Source organism: Anomaloglossus baeobatrachus, chromosome 3 (assembly GCF_048569485.1).
Source record: "Anomaloglossus baeobatrachus isolate aAnoBae1 chromosome 3, aAnoBae1.hap1, whole genome shotgun sequence".
NCBI lineage: Eukaryota > Metazoa > Chordata > Amphibia > Anura > Aromobatidae > Anomaloglossus > Anomaloglossus baeobatrachus.
Genome location: NC_134355.1, coordinates 78,180,032 through 78,195,182, shown reverse-complemented (window position 1 = coordinate 78,195,182; position 15,151 = coordinate 78,180,032). Strand labels below are relative to the sequence as shown.

Genomic DNA, 15,151 nt, shown 5'->3' with positions numbered 1-15,151 from the left:
TAAATGAGCGCCATATGCGTGACCAGCATTCAATGTTTTGGGGGGGGGGGGGGGAGGGTCATGGGTTTCATATCATAGCATTTCTGCATGCAAGGTGTCAACTCGTATTGAATTGATGATGCCCTACAATTTTTTTAATTCATTTTTTTTTCTCTATCTCGTTCTGTTTAAGGAGATAAAAATGCTAACTCCGTTGTTTTCCACCAGGTGGCGCTATAGGTGGTTTCATTGCATAGCGCATGGCTACTTTAATATACCTAGACACGACTTCTATGCCTATAGCTACCCCCGTTCTCAAGTTAATGCCGGTGGACGGGATATGAGTGGACACTGTATATGACAATCCCAGCACTTTTACCTGGCTCTTCCCGATTTTGCTCTGGTGCGGTGGCAATCAAGGTAATAAGGGGTTAATATCAGCTCAGAGCTGCCACTGAGCACTAGATTAGTAATGGGAGGTGGCTATGCCCCCCCATTATTTATTTGAAATAATAAAAAAAAAACTCTCTCCAGTTTATTAACCTCAAAAACACCCCTGTAGGTCTGACGTAATCTACATGAGGTCCCACGGTGATTCAAGCTCTGCTACATCTGACATTTACAGTGCGCGATCATGGAACATAACTGCCCACTGTGGACATCAGGAAAAAACTGTGGAAGAAACAAGCGCAGAAATAGGGTCTTATCTGGTAGACAAAGGTATGCACAAGTAAAGACAGGTACTCACCTGCTTCAGTTGTGACTGGCACAACTCCAATATAAGCATATAGGCTGATAATGCAGCAGTGGTCAGCAGCAGCCCCGATACAGAATTTGCAGATAACAGGATGGCTGGGAGAAAAACGGGTTAAATGCTGCGCTAGAAAACCACGATTCTGATGGATAGAATAAATCCTTTCCTTTAATGGCACAAGTCAACGCGTTTCGAAAGCATATCCGCTTTCTTCATCAGGACAAGACAGTACAAAAAAAGAGAACAGTATGACAAGCGTTGCTGCACGGTGAGAGATATAAAGCCTTGAACAAAGTGAGTGGACACGTCATCCGGATTGACGTCAAAGAACCAGTGACTCATTGCCACGTGGAGGTTTTCAGTTGAAAAGAAAAAAAAGGAGAAAAGAGAAGTGGGAGAGAGAAAAAAAGGGGTTTATGACCGTGATTAAAGATAGGGTGTAACCGGTTACACTTACTGAAGTGTTGAATATATGAACAAATTTAATATAACTAGGACAAAGAGAAAAAAAATTTTTTGTGACACTGAAAAAAAGACATAAATTATCGTGAAAAAATATAAAAATATATATATAAATATACAAGTGTACAAAAAGTTTTTTGTATATATAAATGTGTATAATTTTGACTTGGCAATTTTTTGCTGTGAAAAAATAAAAATGTAGATAAATATGATATATTAAATTGATGTGATGTATTTAAATTGATGCGATATATTATGAAATGTTAAGAGGATATAATAAAAAATTAATAAAAAAGATGAAAAAGATGTATGTCTATTAGATTATACATATATAACTATACCTATGTGTAAAAACTTTTTCCTTTAAAATATATATGACAAGTGTGAATATAATGCAAATGAAAAAATTCACATCGGCTAGTATATTTAAGTGTGTATGGGAAAAAAATATATATATTCGTGCTCTCAACCAATGCTTATGAAAAATGATGAACAAAAATCCTTCTGTCCCATTGGAAATGTAAGCCGGTGTGTTAGGAGAAGCAGAACCGCTGCAATAGTGGATGTGTGAGGCAGGGGTGAAGAAAGTTCAAGCCACATCGTGAGAAAAAATGTACCGAGCAGGCATAGGCAGGCACCGCTCAATACACTACGATAGTAAGTATGTGAAGCAGAGGTGAAAAGAGTTCAAGCTAGATCGTGGGAAAAAAATCTACTGAGCATGCGTAAGCAGGCACCGCTCATTATTGTCTGACCCCACTGCCAAAGGAGATGCTAAGGCAAGGCGTGGGAAAAAATGAAAAAACGCATACGTGTATGGAAAAGAACGTCTGAATAAAACATCAGAAATACCAGAGGAACAATTTGTAACTACTGCATATAAACAAATGCATTAGTGCAGGGGGATGCATACTAGTGAAACAAAGAAAGAAAGCAAGGTGCAAGCAGGAAATAAGAGCCGATTAAGTGCGCTCCCGACAAATACAAGCGTATATATATATGCATTATGATCGCATTACACAATTTAAAAACATGCACAACCCAAATAGAGAAGATATACAATAAGAAGAAAGACGATTTTGCAAGTAAAATGACAAACCAACATGCATATATCTATGTGTACACTCTTATTAGTAAAAAGTCTGTTTAGACCATAGGAAATGGGGGCTATAAACATGGTACAGTTTGCAAATTAAATAAAATATAATATATAGTGTATACATATAAAACTTGCTATAAAAAAGAAATATTGGCTATTAAAATTGGCTTCGTAAAATTGGGCTGCATGCTGATATTAAGAAACAAATAAAGGAATTATTCATCAATAAATAAAAATATATATATAAAAATAGTTTTTAATAAAAAAATTTTTAATTAATTAAATACGATGATAATAAGAAAGATAAAAATTAAAAATTAATAATTAATAAAAAAGATCCATAATTTCATTAAGGCCATGGGGTTTTAGAGTATCAAGCTTATGTATCCAATATGTTTCCTTTTTGCTCAACAATTCCATTCTATTTAACGCATCTGATGGAATTTGTTCAATAGGGGTAATTTTAAAAGACATTGTCTTACCATGAGATAAGGTATTGTCAAGACATTGTGCCTTATCTCATGGTAAGACAATGTCTTTTAAAATTACCCCTATTGAACAAATTCCATCAGATGCGTTAAATAGAATGGAATTGTTGAGCAAAAAGGAAACATATTGGATACATAAGCTTGATACTCTAAAACCCCATGGCCTTAATGAAATTATGGATCTTTTTTATTAATTATTAATTTTTAATTTTTATCTTTCTTATTATCATCGTATTTAATTAATTAAAAAATTTTTTATTAAACTATTTTTATATATATATTTTTATTTATTGATGAATAATTCCTTTATTTGTTTCTTAATATCAGCATGCAGCCCAATTTTACGAAGCCAATTTTAATAGCCAATATTTCTTTTTTATAGCAAGTTTTATATGTATACACTATATATTATATTTTATTTAATTTGCAAACTGTACCATGTTTATAGCCCCCATTTCCTATGGTCTAAACAGACTTTTTACTAATAAGAGTGTACACATAGATATATGCATGTTGGTTTGTCATTTTACTTGCAAAATCGTCTTTCTTCTTATTGTATATCTTCTCTATTTGGGTTGTGCATGTTTTTAAATTGTGTAATGCGATCATAATGCATATATATATACGCTTGTATTTGTCGGGAGCGCACTTAATCGGCTCTTATTTCCTGCTTGCACCTTGCTTTCTTTCTTTGTTTCACTAGTCTGCATCCCCCTGCACTAATGCATTTGTTTATATGCAGTAGTTACAAATTGTTCCTCTGGTATTTCTGATGTTTTATTCAGACGTTCTTTTCCATACACGTATGCGTTTTTTCATTTTTTCCCACGCCTTGCCTTAGCATCTCCTTTGGCAGTGGGGTCAGACAATAATGAGCGGTGCCTGCTTACGCATGCTCAGTAGATTTTTTTCCCACGATCTAGCTTGAACTCTTTTCACCTCTGCTTCACATACTTACTATCGTAGTGTATTGAGCGGTGCCTGCCTATGCCTGCTCGGTACATTTTTTCTCACGATGTGGCTTGAACTTTCTTCACCCCTGCCTCACACATCCACTATTGCAGCGGTTCTGCTTCTCCTAACACACCGGCTTACATTTCCAATGGGACAGAAGGATTTTTGTTCATCATTTTTCATAAGCATTGGTTGAGAGCACGAATATATATATTTTTTTCCCATACACACTTAAATATACTAGCCGATGTGAATTTTTTCATTTGCATTATATTCACACTTGTCATATATATTTTAAAGGAAAAAGTTTTTACACATAGGTATAGTTATATATGTATAATCTAATAGACATACATCTTTTTCATCTTTTTTATTAATTTTTTATTATATCCTCTTAACATTTCATAATATATCGCATCAATTTAAATACATCACATCAATTTAATATATCATATTTATCTACATTTTTATTTTTTCACAGCAAAAAATTGCCAAGTCAAAATTATACACATTTATATATACAAAAAACTTTTTGTACACTTGTATATTTATATATATATTTTTATATTTTTTCACGATAATTTATGTCTTTTTTTCAGTGTCACAAAAAATTTTTTTTCTCTTTGTCCTAGTTATATTAAATTTGTTCATATATTCAACACTTCAGTAAGTGTAACCGGTTACACCCTATCTTTAATCACGGTCATAAACCCCTTTTTTTCTCTCTCCCACTTCTCTTTTCTCCTTTTTTTTCTTTTCAACTGAAAACCTCCACGTGGCAATGAGTCACTGGTTCTTTGACGTCAATCCGGATGACGTGTCCACTCACTTTGTTCAAGGCTTTATATCTCTCACCGTGCAGCAACGCTTGTCATACTGTTCTCTTTTTTTGTACTGTCTTGTCCTGATGAAGAAAGCGGATATGCTTTCGAAACGCGTTGACTTGTGCCATTAAAGGAAAGGATTTATTCTATCCATCAGAATCGTGGTTTTCTAGCGCAGCATTTAACCCGTTTTTCTCCCAGCCATCCTGTTACACTGTGGACATCAGGCAGAGACTGAGTGCTGACGTCACTCAGCGAAGTTGCAGTCACAGCTTGAGGTTCTCACGGCACTCCACCTGTGACCGCAGGTAACCTGAGATGGGGTCACTGAGTTCAATGAAGCACCCTGAGGTCAAGTTACCTTGCTTTGCTACTTTCCTCATCAGGGCAGATGTACTTCAGAGAGGAATATCCCATCCTCCATAACCAGAGGTAGAGCATTATCTGACATTAAGACTTCATCGATAATATATCCTGCCCTTTACATGGTGGTTTAATATTCCCTTCACCTATGATGGTGAGACGAAGCTGCATGCTGGACCCTTGGCAGAATGTTCAAGGATAATAGAAGTGTTTGCATATTTTTTTTTTCAATGTTGATATACTGTTTTATACTACTAATATATAAAAGCTAGAAGGCCCCTACAGTCGCCTTGCTTTTCATACTTTGTGTGAAATGCGATTGGTCAGCAGCGCCCGCTGTAAATAATATTGGGATTCACGCCTCAGTCCAGGGCCATGTTTATGAAGCGTTCCCATATAGGTGCGGGTTGTCAGTCCACAGAACTTGCTGCGTATGTGCAATCCCTTGGCCTTTTGCACAGATTTGAAAATTGATACGCGAAGGGGAATCCTTTCACATAAGAGGATCTCTCCGGCCTCTGGGGCGGGGGCCGTCTGCGCAGACATCTGTTATGTCACTTACACAGAAGTTACATAGCGCTGCATGGTCTCTGCATGGTGAAGCACAAACTGAAAGCCCTACACCAGATGCATGAGAAAACTCCGTGATCACGACGTTTGGTAATGCTAGAATTTTATTTTTCTTGGCAGGAAGTGAACTACTGCCGAAAAAATAAAATTCTGCCATTTTATTTACATCTTACAGGGTTTGTTGCTTTACCTAATAAATCCTTGTAATAAGTACAGATGGGAGTCCTCGTTACTATAAAATATATTAGCCTTGAGCCAGGCCGTGAAATAGTTGTAATCTTTAATGGGCAACATACATGTATTGATACATACATTTATTGCTACAAGTAGAGGGCAGTTGGCAGAAACCAGGTAGTGATGATCTTCTTGTGATCTTGACTGTATGCGGCATGCTAAAATCCACCATGCTGGTTCTTTGTTTTGCCTAACAGATCTCTGGGCTAGCTTGGCTTACCCCCACACTCAAATACTGTTTCCTCGAAAATAAGACCTACCCCGAAAATAAGCTTTAGCATGATTTTACAGGATTTTTGGAGTATGCTTGAAACATAGACCCTACTCCAAAAACAAGCCCTAGATTGTCAGGGCCGGCTTTAAGGGGAGTCAAATTGCACAATTTCTCAGGGCCCCCCACTCTTGGGGACCCTCGCAGTTTTATTCCAATGTTGATTGTTTAAGGACCTTTTTGGTAACTTCTCAGTCATGTGACATGATGAAGTCAAAGGTCTAAATTGTAGGAGTCTAAAAAAAAAAAACTGGACTGTAGAGCTGAGCCACCCCCCTGGCGTTCAAGTTCGGTTCGTCGAACGGAGGCCCGCCCCGTTCGACGAACCACTTGAACCCCGTTGAAAACAATAAAAGGCAAACACATAAAAACACATTATACATGTACACATACAGTTAATAAACATTACCATAACACAGGTCCCCACGACGCGTCCTGCACTCTGTCTCCCGCCGCTTTTCCTTCTGATAATCACTGCATCCTCCCGGTAACCAGCACTGATGATAGGACCTATCGTGACGTCAAAATAGCATGTGACCAGTCACGTGTCTATTCTCTCATTGGCTACAGACTGGTCACATGGCTAGACGTCATGCTAGGTCCTGTCAGTGCATCGCTCCGGTACGCGGTGATCGATCCAGCATCTCCGTGTACTGGCGAAATGCTCTTGCACATGGTCGGCTTCCCCGTTCCTGCATGTGTGCGCTCTTTACAGAGTCAGCCCACATGCAAGGACTGGTTGCCACAGCCGGTGAATAACGGAGATCACCATTGCTATAACAACCCGCTTGTCACCGGTGACGTCACCGCTTACAGCCCGCATCTTCTGCTCACTCACTGAGTGAATAGACTGCTCGGGAGCAGCAGCGTTCTTCCTCCCATGCTGTGCTGTCTGTCAAACTTGCCTGACATTAAGAATCTCTGGCTTAATACTAGCTAGTAAAACAAAGCTGGTATTAACTCAAGACTCAACAGCCCTGAAGCCACCCGGCTTCAGGGCTGTTGGAAGAGTTGGATACAGCGCCAGATGGTGGCGCTTCTATGAAAGCGGGGGTGGCTGCGGACTGCAATAAGCAGCAGAGGGGCCCAGAAAGCTTGGGCCAACTTGTGCTGCGGATTCCAATCCCCAGCTGCCTAGTTGTACCTGGCTGGACACAAAAATGGGGCAAAGCTCATGTCGATTTTTTTTTTTTTTTTTGTTTTTTTTTTTAAATTTCATGAAATTCATGAAATAATTATAAAAAGGGCTTCCCTATTTTTTTTAGTTACCAGCCGGGTTCAAATAGGCAGCTGGGGGTTGGGGGCAGCCAAACCTGCCTGCTGTACCTGGCTAGCATACAAAAATATGGCGCAGCCCACGTCATTTTTTTTTTTGGTGGGCAAAAAACTCCTGCATACACTAGTGAATAGAGCATGCTGAGCCTTGTAGTTCTGCAGCTGCTGTCTACTCTCCTTCATACAGACAGGCAGCAGTCAGCAGCTGCAGAACTACATGGCTCAGAATACTCCATCCAGGACTGTATGCAGGAGTTTTTTGCCCCCCCCCCCCTCTAAAAAAAAATTACGTGGGCTTCGCCATGTTTTTGTATGCTAGCCAGGTACAGCTGGCAGCTACGGGCTGCCCCCAACCCCCAGCTGCCTATTTGTACCCGGCTGGGAACCGAAAATATAGGGAAGCCCTTTTTTTTTTTAATTTTCATGAATTTCATGACATAATTAAAAAAAAAAAATGACGTGGGCTTCGCCCAATTTTTGTGTCCAGCCAGGTACAACTAGGCATCTGGTGATTGGAATCCGCAGCTCAGGGTGCCCAAGAAAATGGCGCTTTCATAGAAGCGCCATCTTCTGGCACTGTATCCAACTCTTCCAGCTGCCCTGGTGACGGGTGGCTCGCTGGGTAATAATGGGGTTAGGGCTAGCTTTATATTATCAACTGGCCCTAAGCCCGAAATTCATGGTGTCTTGCCAATATTAGACATGGCCACGATGAATTTCTAGTACAGATAAAAAAAAAAAAACACAACACACAGAAAAATATTTTTATTAGAAATAAAACACAACACAATTAGTGACTCCATCTTTATTGAAATAAAGAAACCCCCCCCCCCCCTGCAGTAATCCTGGGTCAAGGTTCCCGTGCTGTCCAATCCGGATCCAATATCATCTGATTGCTTTGCCTTCCAGCAAACCGATCAGATGATGTGTCAGGTTCAAGGGCCTGAATCACATAACACAGCAGCTGATTGTATAAACTGCTTTTATACAATCAGCTGATGCATCAGTGCAAAAAAAACAAACTACACAGTTCTGCGCAGACTCCTGTCCGACAGCAGCAGCTGATAGTTTAGCCGGGCGGTAAAAAGCCGGCCTCACCGCTCGACTAATTGTGTCAGCTGATGCTGTCAGGTGACCGCATCAGCTGATCATCGCCAGGTCAGAGCGAGAAAGATAGAGAGGGGGAGAAGAGAGGGAAATGCAGCCTCATTACGTGAACTGCTCCGATTTTAGAGGGGTGTCCCGCGGCTCACATCTGATGTCCGGCTCCTCCCCTCAGTGCATAATTAAATTAAATTATAAATAAATAATTTAAAATTAAAAATAAATTAAATTCTTTACCAGGGCGGCCGGGACTTGAACTCGTGAACTAATGCTTCTTAGGCGAGAGCTCTATCCATTGAGCCACTGGCTCTAATAAGAAACCTAGGCAGATTTGGTAATCTTTAGCGCTATACTTCAGTAGAGAATCTAGAAGCACATTCTTCAGCTGCAAGGATGGATGGATGGATGGATGGGCGGGCAAAAACCGGCAGTACCGCACTCATCACCACACACACGCAGGCACTAAAACCACCATCATCACCGCAGGCACTACAACCCCCATCATCCTCCCCTCAGTGCATAATTAAATTAAATTATAAATAAATAATTATAATTTAAAATTAAAAATAAATTAGATTTTTTCCCACGACGGATGGGACTTGAACTCATGAACTAATGCTTCTTAGGGCTGCTTCTCACTTGCGAGTTTCTCGCAGTAGAGCAATGTGAGAGAAACTCTCATTGGAATCGGACACATGTTAGTAAATGATTCAGCTTGCATTTGCGTTTTTTTTTTTTTTCTCAGTCCAAATCGGACCGAGAAAAAAATCGCAGCGTGCTGCTTTTTTGCGAGTTTCTCACACCATTTGTCTCAATGATTCCCTATGGAAGCGTGTTTAAAGAAGGATCACACACGCACATCAGCGTTCCTATTTGCGAGTGTGGCAGTAACTTTGGTCATTCATTATTCAACGGATGATTGTGACAGCACATTTCGAGAGGTTAAATAAATGACACATGTGTAATCTCTTTTACCGTGTTTCCCCGATAGTAAGACGTAGTGGGGGTTTTGGGGGGGGTCGGCTAATGTAAGATGTACCCCGAAAGTAAGACGTAGTAAAAATTAATTTATTTTTTTTTCCTCTTTACAGTACAGTTACAGCGGCCGAGCGCTCAGCTGAGCGCCCTGACATGCCGCCGGCAAAGCGCTCAGCTGAGCGCCCTAACATGCCGGTGGCCGAGCGCTCAGCTGAGCACCCTGACATGCCGCCGGCATGTGACAGCTCTCAGCTGAGAGCCCTGACATGCCGGCGGCCGAGCGCTCAGCTGAGCACCCTGACATGCCGGCGGCTTAGCATTCAGCTGAGAGCTGACACATGCCGGCGGTCTGGCGCTCAGCTGAACGCCCTGACATGCCGGCGGCTTAGCGCTCAGCTGAGAGCTGACACATGCCGGCGGTCGGGCGCTCAGCTGAACGCTCGGCTACCGAGAAATGTTGAAATGTTGCAGTAATGTTGTCCGTGGTCCATCAGGACCATGGACAACATACAAAATCACACAGCCTCAGTGCCCTCATGTGCAGCCGCTGGTGGTTAAGTTTCCTTAACTTGGGCGCAATCGCGGCAAGTCCCCATACGGTACATTGCATGGAGACTTGCTGCGATTGCTGTGGGATTTTTTCCAATATAAGACATACCCCGAAAGTAAGACATAGTGGCACTTTTGGGGGTAAAAAGAAAGTAAGACACTGTCTTACTTTCAGGGAAACACGGTAGCTAATTAAGATGTTGCAGGAAACTAGCATCGCAAATGCGACACACGCGTCGCACACGCGAGCAAAAAGGATCGCAGTTGCGTTGAAATCGGTCCTAACGTGAACTAAAATCAGCCGAGTTTTTTTCAGCCCAGTCGGACCGATTTTACTCACATAGATGTGTTTCCAGCCTTAGGCGAGAGCTCTAACCATTCAGCCACTGGCTGTAATGAGAAACATAGGCAGATTTGGTAATCTTGACGTCTGCATTGCAGACTGAAGTCTCCGCTGACAAAGCGCTACACTTCAGGTGGTACGTGGAGAGGACACAGCGATCGTGTTCTACGGTGCTCCCTGTGTCCTCTTCATGTAGCAGACCTGACAGTGTCGTGTGGATTACTTCGGACCTGGAGGGGTATTTGGGGATTTTAATAAAATGGTGAAAGAGGGTGTTTTTTTTGTCTTTTATTCCAAATAAAGGATTTTTCGTTGTTTTTCTTTACTTTCACTTACAGTTTAATCATGGAAGGTATCTCTGGGAGACGCCTGCCATGATTAACTCCTTATTACCCCGATTGCCACCGCACCAGGGCAATTCGGCATGAGCTGGGTAGAGTCCCAGGACTGCCGCATCTAATGGATGCTGCAATTCCTGGCGGCTGCCTGCTGATATTGTTAGGGTGTTGGGCTCCCCATAATGTGGCGCTCTCCATCCTGACAATACCAGCCTCCAGCCATGTGGCTGCTATCAAATATGGGGGGAACCGCATTTTTTTTTTTTTTTATTTTAATTTATTTATTTTACTTCACGATATAGAGCCGCCCACCGGCGGCTGTGATTGATTGCAGTGAGACAGCTGTCACTCATCGTATGGGTGTGTCTGACTGCAACCAATCATGGGCGCCGGTGGCACAGAATAACTAATTGAATAATGAAGCGGCAGCCATTTTCAAAAGAGGAAATGCCGCTGGAGATTTGTGACAGCCGTGTAGCGAGATGCCCGTGATCGGTGAGTTGCAAAGAGAGGGATTGTGCTGGGGACGCAGAACGCATGCAGATACGAAAGGTGCGCACATACTTACTGTGAAAAGTCACGCTTTTGGTGCTCGAACCATTCTTGAACGTAACTCGAACTGCCGAACTTTTACCAAATCGATTGAGTTAGTTGAACCACTCGAACCCATCCCCAAACACCCCCCCCCCCACCTTCAAAATCACTCGAACATGAAATTGGCGAACCTCGAACATATCTCATCTCTACTGGACTGGAGATAGCCTGGTACGCAGAACAGGGAGAAGAGAGCGCAAACTGGGCAATTTCACAGGACCCCCCATTCTCCTAGGGGCCCCAGCATTGCTATCCTGATAGGTTCATTTTAAGTAGTCTTATCAGGTGCAATATGCACCCAGAACCACCAGCATATGCAGCCAGGTGATCCAAAACCAATGAAAAATAATGTAGAGGCTGCGGCACAATGCCATGACTTTCAGATATAATTCCTGTTAATGAGAGTAAATATCATTTTATATTAAGACTACATTTAAAAAAATAAATAAAAATATATGTAAATTTACATATATATAGTACTTTCAGCAGCAGACTTTATCCACTATTAGTTAATGCTCAAAACGTTAACTGTGCTCTCCATCTGGCCAAACAAGTGTACGTTACCAGCCTCCTTACATCACTAGCAAACAATCCAAAATGGCTCCTCCAGTATTCCACTCCCTCCTGAGCTCTAAAATACAGGCCCTGGTCACCAACCTCCACACGGACTATCTGGCCACTGATTTCCTACAAAAAACGAACATCGGTCAAGACATTTTTGCCCAATTCCCCCCAGAGCTTGGATTCCCCCTCCCTCTTGCTTTCCATTTTCGAGCTGGTCATAGAAGTGACCAGGCTTTTCTCACTTCTTCTCACCCTGCAAGGTGCACCAGTGACCCTATTTCACATCTCTTCCAGTCCCTGTCCCTAGCTGTCACTACCTACATAAAAAATTTAACTTTTTTTTTTTTTTTAATCCAGTATCTTTTCTTCTTCGTTTAAGGAATGCAGTCATAATCCCATTTTGTTTAAAAAAAAAAAAAAAAATCCCTTGACCTGAACAGCGCTGCTAACTACAGAGCGGTCTCTTATCTCCCCTTTATCTCTAAACTCCTGGACCGCTTGGTCCAGTCTTGTCTGATCCGCTATCTCTCAGATCACTCTTCTTGACCTTTTATAATCTGGTTTCCGCTCTGTGAAACTGCCTTTTCTAAAGTCTGTAATTCCTATTAACAGCAAAATCCAGTGGCCACTTCTCCCTGCTGGTTCTCCTGGATCTCTGTTGCATTCGCCACACTGGATCACCAGCTCGTCCTCGCCACGCTCCACACTATTGGCCACAAAAACATCGTTATTTCCTGGTTCTCCTCCTATCTGCTCCTTCACTGTATGTTTGCGGACTCTTATTCCACTCCTCTTCCTTGGTGTTCCTCTAGGCTAGGCCCCCTCCTTTTCTCTATACACCGCACCATTGGACAAACAATCAGCAGATTTGGTTTCCAGTATCCTCTCTATGCTGATAACACCCAATTATACACCTCTTCTCTTTAACATCAGGTCCTCCTTATATCTGAAACTGAATCTCTCCAAAACTGAAGTTCTCCTGTTTCCTGCCTCTACTAACAGACCTATACCCAATATTTCATTTACCTTTAGTGGTTCAACCATAACTCCAAAGCGCTGCACTTGCTGTCTTGGGGTCATATTTGAGACAGAACTTTCCTTTATTCCCTACATCCAACTACTCACTCGCTCATGTCACCTGCATGTTGAAAACATCTCCAGAATCTGACCTTTTCTCACCTTTGAAACGGCAAAAACTCTTACTATGGCTCTAATGCATTCTCATCTGGACAACTGAACTCTTTAATGCAACTCTCCCTCTAAACAAACATTCTCCTCTTCAATCTGTCTTGAATACTCCAGCCAGGGTCATATTTCTGTCCAGCCACTTCACAAATGCCTCCACCTTGTGCCAGTCATTACACTGGTTACCCATCTGCTACTGAAAACAATAGAAACATCTCACCCACAAAGCTCTTCAGTTCTGCACCACCTTATATCTATTTCCTAATTTATATCCCCCTACTTTTGCCCTCCATTCTGCATCTTATCTAAGATGAACATCCTCCATAATCCTAACCTTGCATCTGTCTGTCTCCAAGACTTCACTCGTGCTACTCTACCTTTCTGGAATGCACTACCCCACACAATCCAACTAATATCTAGCCCCCATGTTTTTAAGCGTACTTTAAAAACATCTTTTTAGACAGGTCTATCATACATTATATATACATTATAAGCATGTTTTGCCTGTTGCGCCCCAATCCCCCCCATTACTTTAAAGACTCTAAGCTAGATGAGAGGACCCTCGCTCCTCCCTGTAACTGCTTAAAGGGGACCTGTCACGTCCCCTATGCTTTACAACCCAGCAGCATTCATACCTGTATGCCCAAATTCCCTGCATAACCAGCTCTGTATAATGCGATTCACTGAGATATGAATGGGGTTGTTTTTGTTTATTTTTTGTTTTTTTAATAACAAAAGGGCCTATAAATTACTGTCCCTATGCTAAATAGGGCCTTGACTAGTCGAAGGGGCATTGATTTCCATGACCCATCGTCACCGCCTGCTAATGGAAATCTTGCGCATGCGCACTGTTCATTTCGGCCATGTCAGTGTGCCTCCAAAAGCAGGATGGACGCTTCCCAGCTACATTAGGCACACTGTACATGACTAGAAGTTCAGGAGACGAATCACATACACTTTTTCTGAACAAATTTTCATGTGCAGTGCACCGCACTTTAAACCTGGAAGTATCCATTCTGCTTCAATGGCAAACTGATGTACCAAAGGGGTGTGATAGCATATCAAGAGGGACGACTAGTCTCGGGAACTAACACCCCTACGACTAGTCAAGGCCCTAATTCGCATAGGGAAAGTGAGGTTTATACGTTTTGTTTTCTTTTTTTAAATTTTTTTATAAACCTTCATATTAGTGCATAGCTTTATACAGGGCAGGTGAGGGAGGGAATTTGGGCATACAGGTATGAATGCTGCTGGGTTGGAGGGCGGAGGGGACCTGACTGCTTCCCTTTAAATTGTGTTACTTTGTTTTGTCTGTACATGTCCCTGCTAAATTGTAAAGTTCTACAGAATACGTTGGTGCTATATAACATTATCATTATTAGTTATTAAAAATGTAATTCTACCCACATGAAACAGCTGTGCACCCAGGCGAGAGAGATTTGGTACTCTGTGCGGGACACGTGTAAGGCTACTTTCACACCTCCGGTTTCTGCAATACGGCACTCTGCAGAAAAACCGCAACCGTTTTTTTTGCCGCCGGTTGCGTTTTTTTTTTGCATAGACTTACATTAGTGCCGTATTGTGTCGCATGGGCTTGCGTTCGGTCCGGTTTTTGCCGCATGCGGCAGATTTAGCCGATGCCGCGGCCGGACAGAACGTTCCCTGCAACGTTTTTTGCTCCGGCAAAAAAAACCGCATCGCGCCGCATCCGTCCACTGCTGCGCATTTTCAATGCATGCCTATGGATGCCGGATGCGGCGCGATGCGGAAAAAATCGCATCCGGCCGCCGCATGCGGTTTTTTCCACTGCGCATGCTCAGTAGTGTGCCGCAACCGGAAAAAAAAACGGACCAGCCGCATGTAAAAACTTATGCAAAGGATGCGGTGTTTTCGCCACATTCGTTGCATAGGTTTCACAGCCGGATTGAGCCGCAGAGCTCAAACCGGATGTGTGAAAGTAGCCTAAGACATTTATGGCCCAGCCACCAGATGTGTCCTTTGTGGTATTGACTAATATGCAAAAGAGAGGAAGTATAGAGCTTTTGACTTTATTTTTTAATGGTGACCATTTCTTTTTCTTCTTTCAGGGAAATGAAGCAAGCTACCCGTTGGAGATGTGCTCACACTGTAAGTAACGCGTATATTTTTTTTCCTAGGTTTTTGAGTTTAATGGTCCTTCTAAAATAATCAATGCAGGATAGAACAAGCCAGCGATCAACTGAT

The 15,151-nt window shown here is 42.0% G+C and overlaps 1 protein-coding gene across 1 annotated transcript in view; it reads left to right on the top strand.

Moving 5' to 3' along the window:
- Nucleotides 1–15,151, top strand: part of PPP3R1 (protein phosphatase 3 regulatory subunit B, alpha) — a 99,073-nt gene that overhangs the window by 48,792 nt on the left and 35,130 nt on the right. The window contains exon 2 of the mRNA XM_075339271.1: nt 15,016–15,055. Coding sequence (XP_075195386.1) covers nt 15,016–15,055 — 40 coding nt within the window. The remainder of the gene's footprint in view (nt 1–15,015; nt 15,056–15,151) is intronic.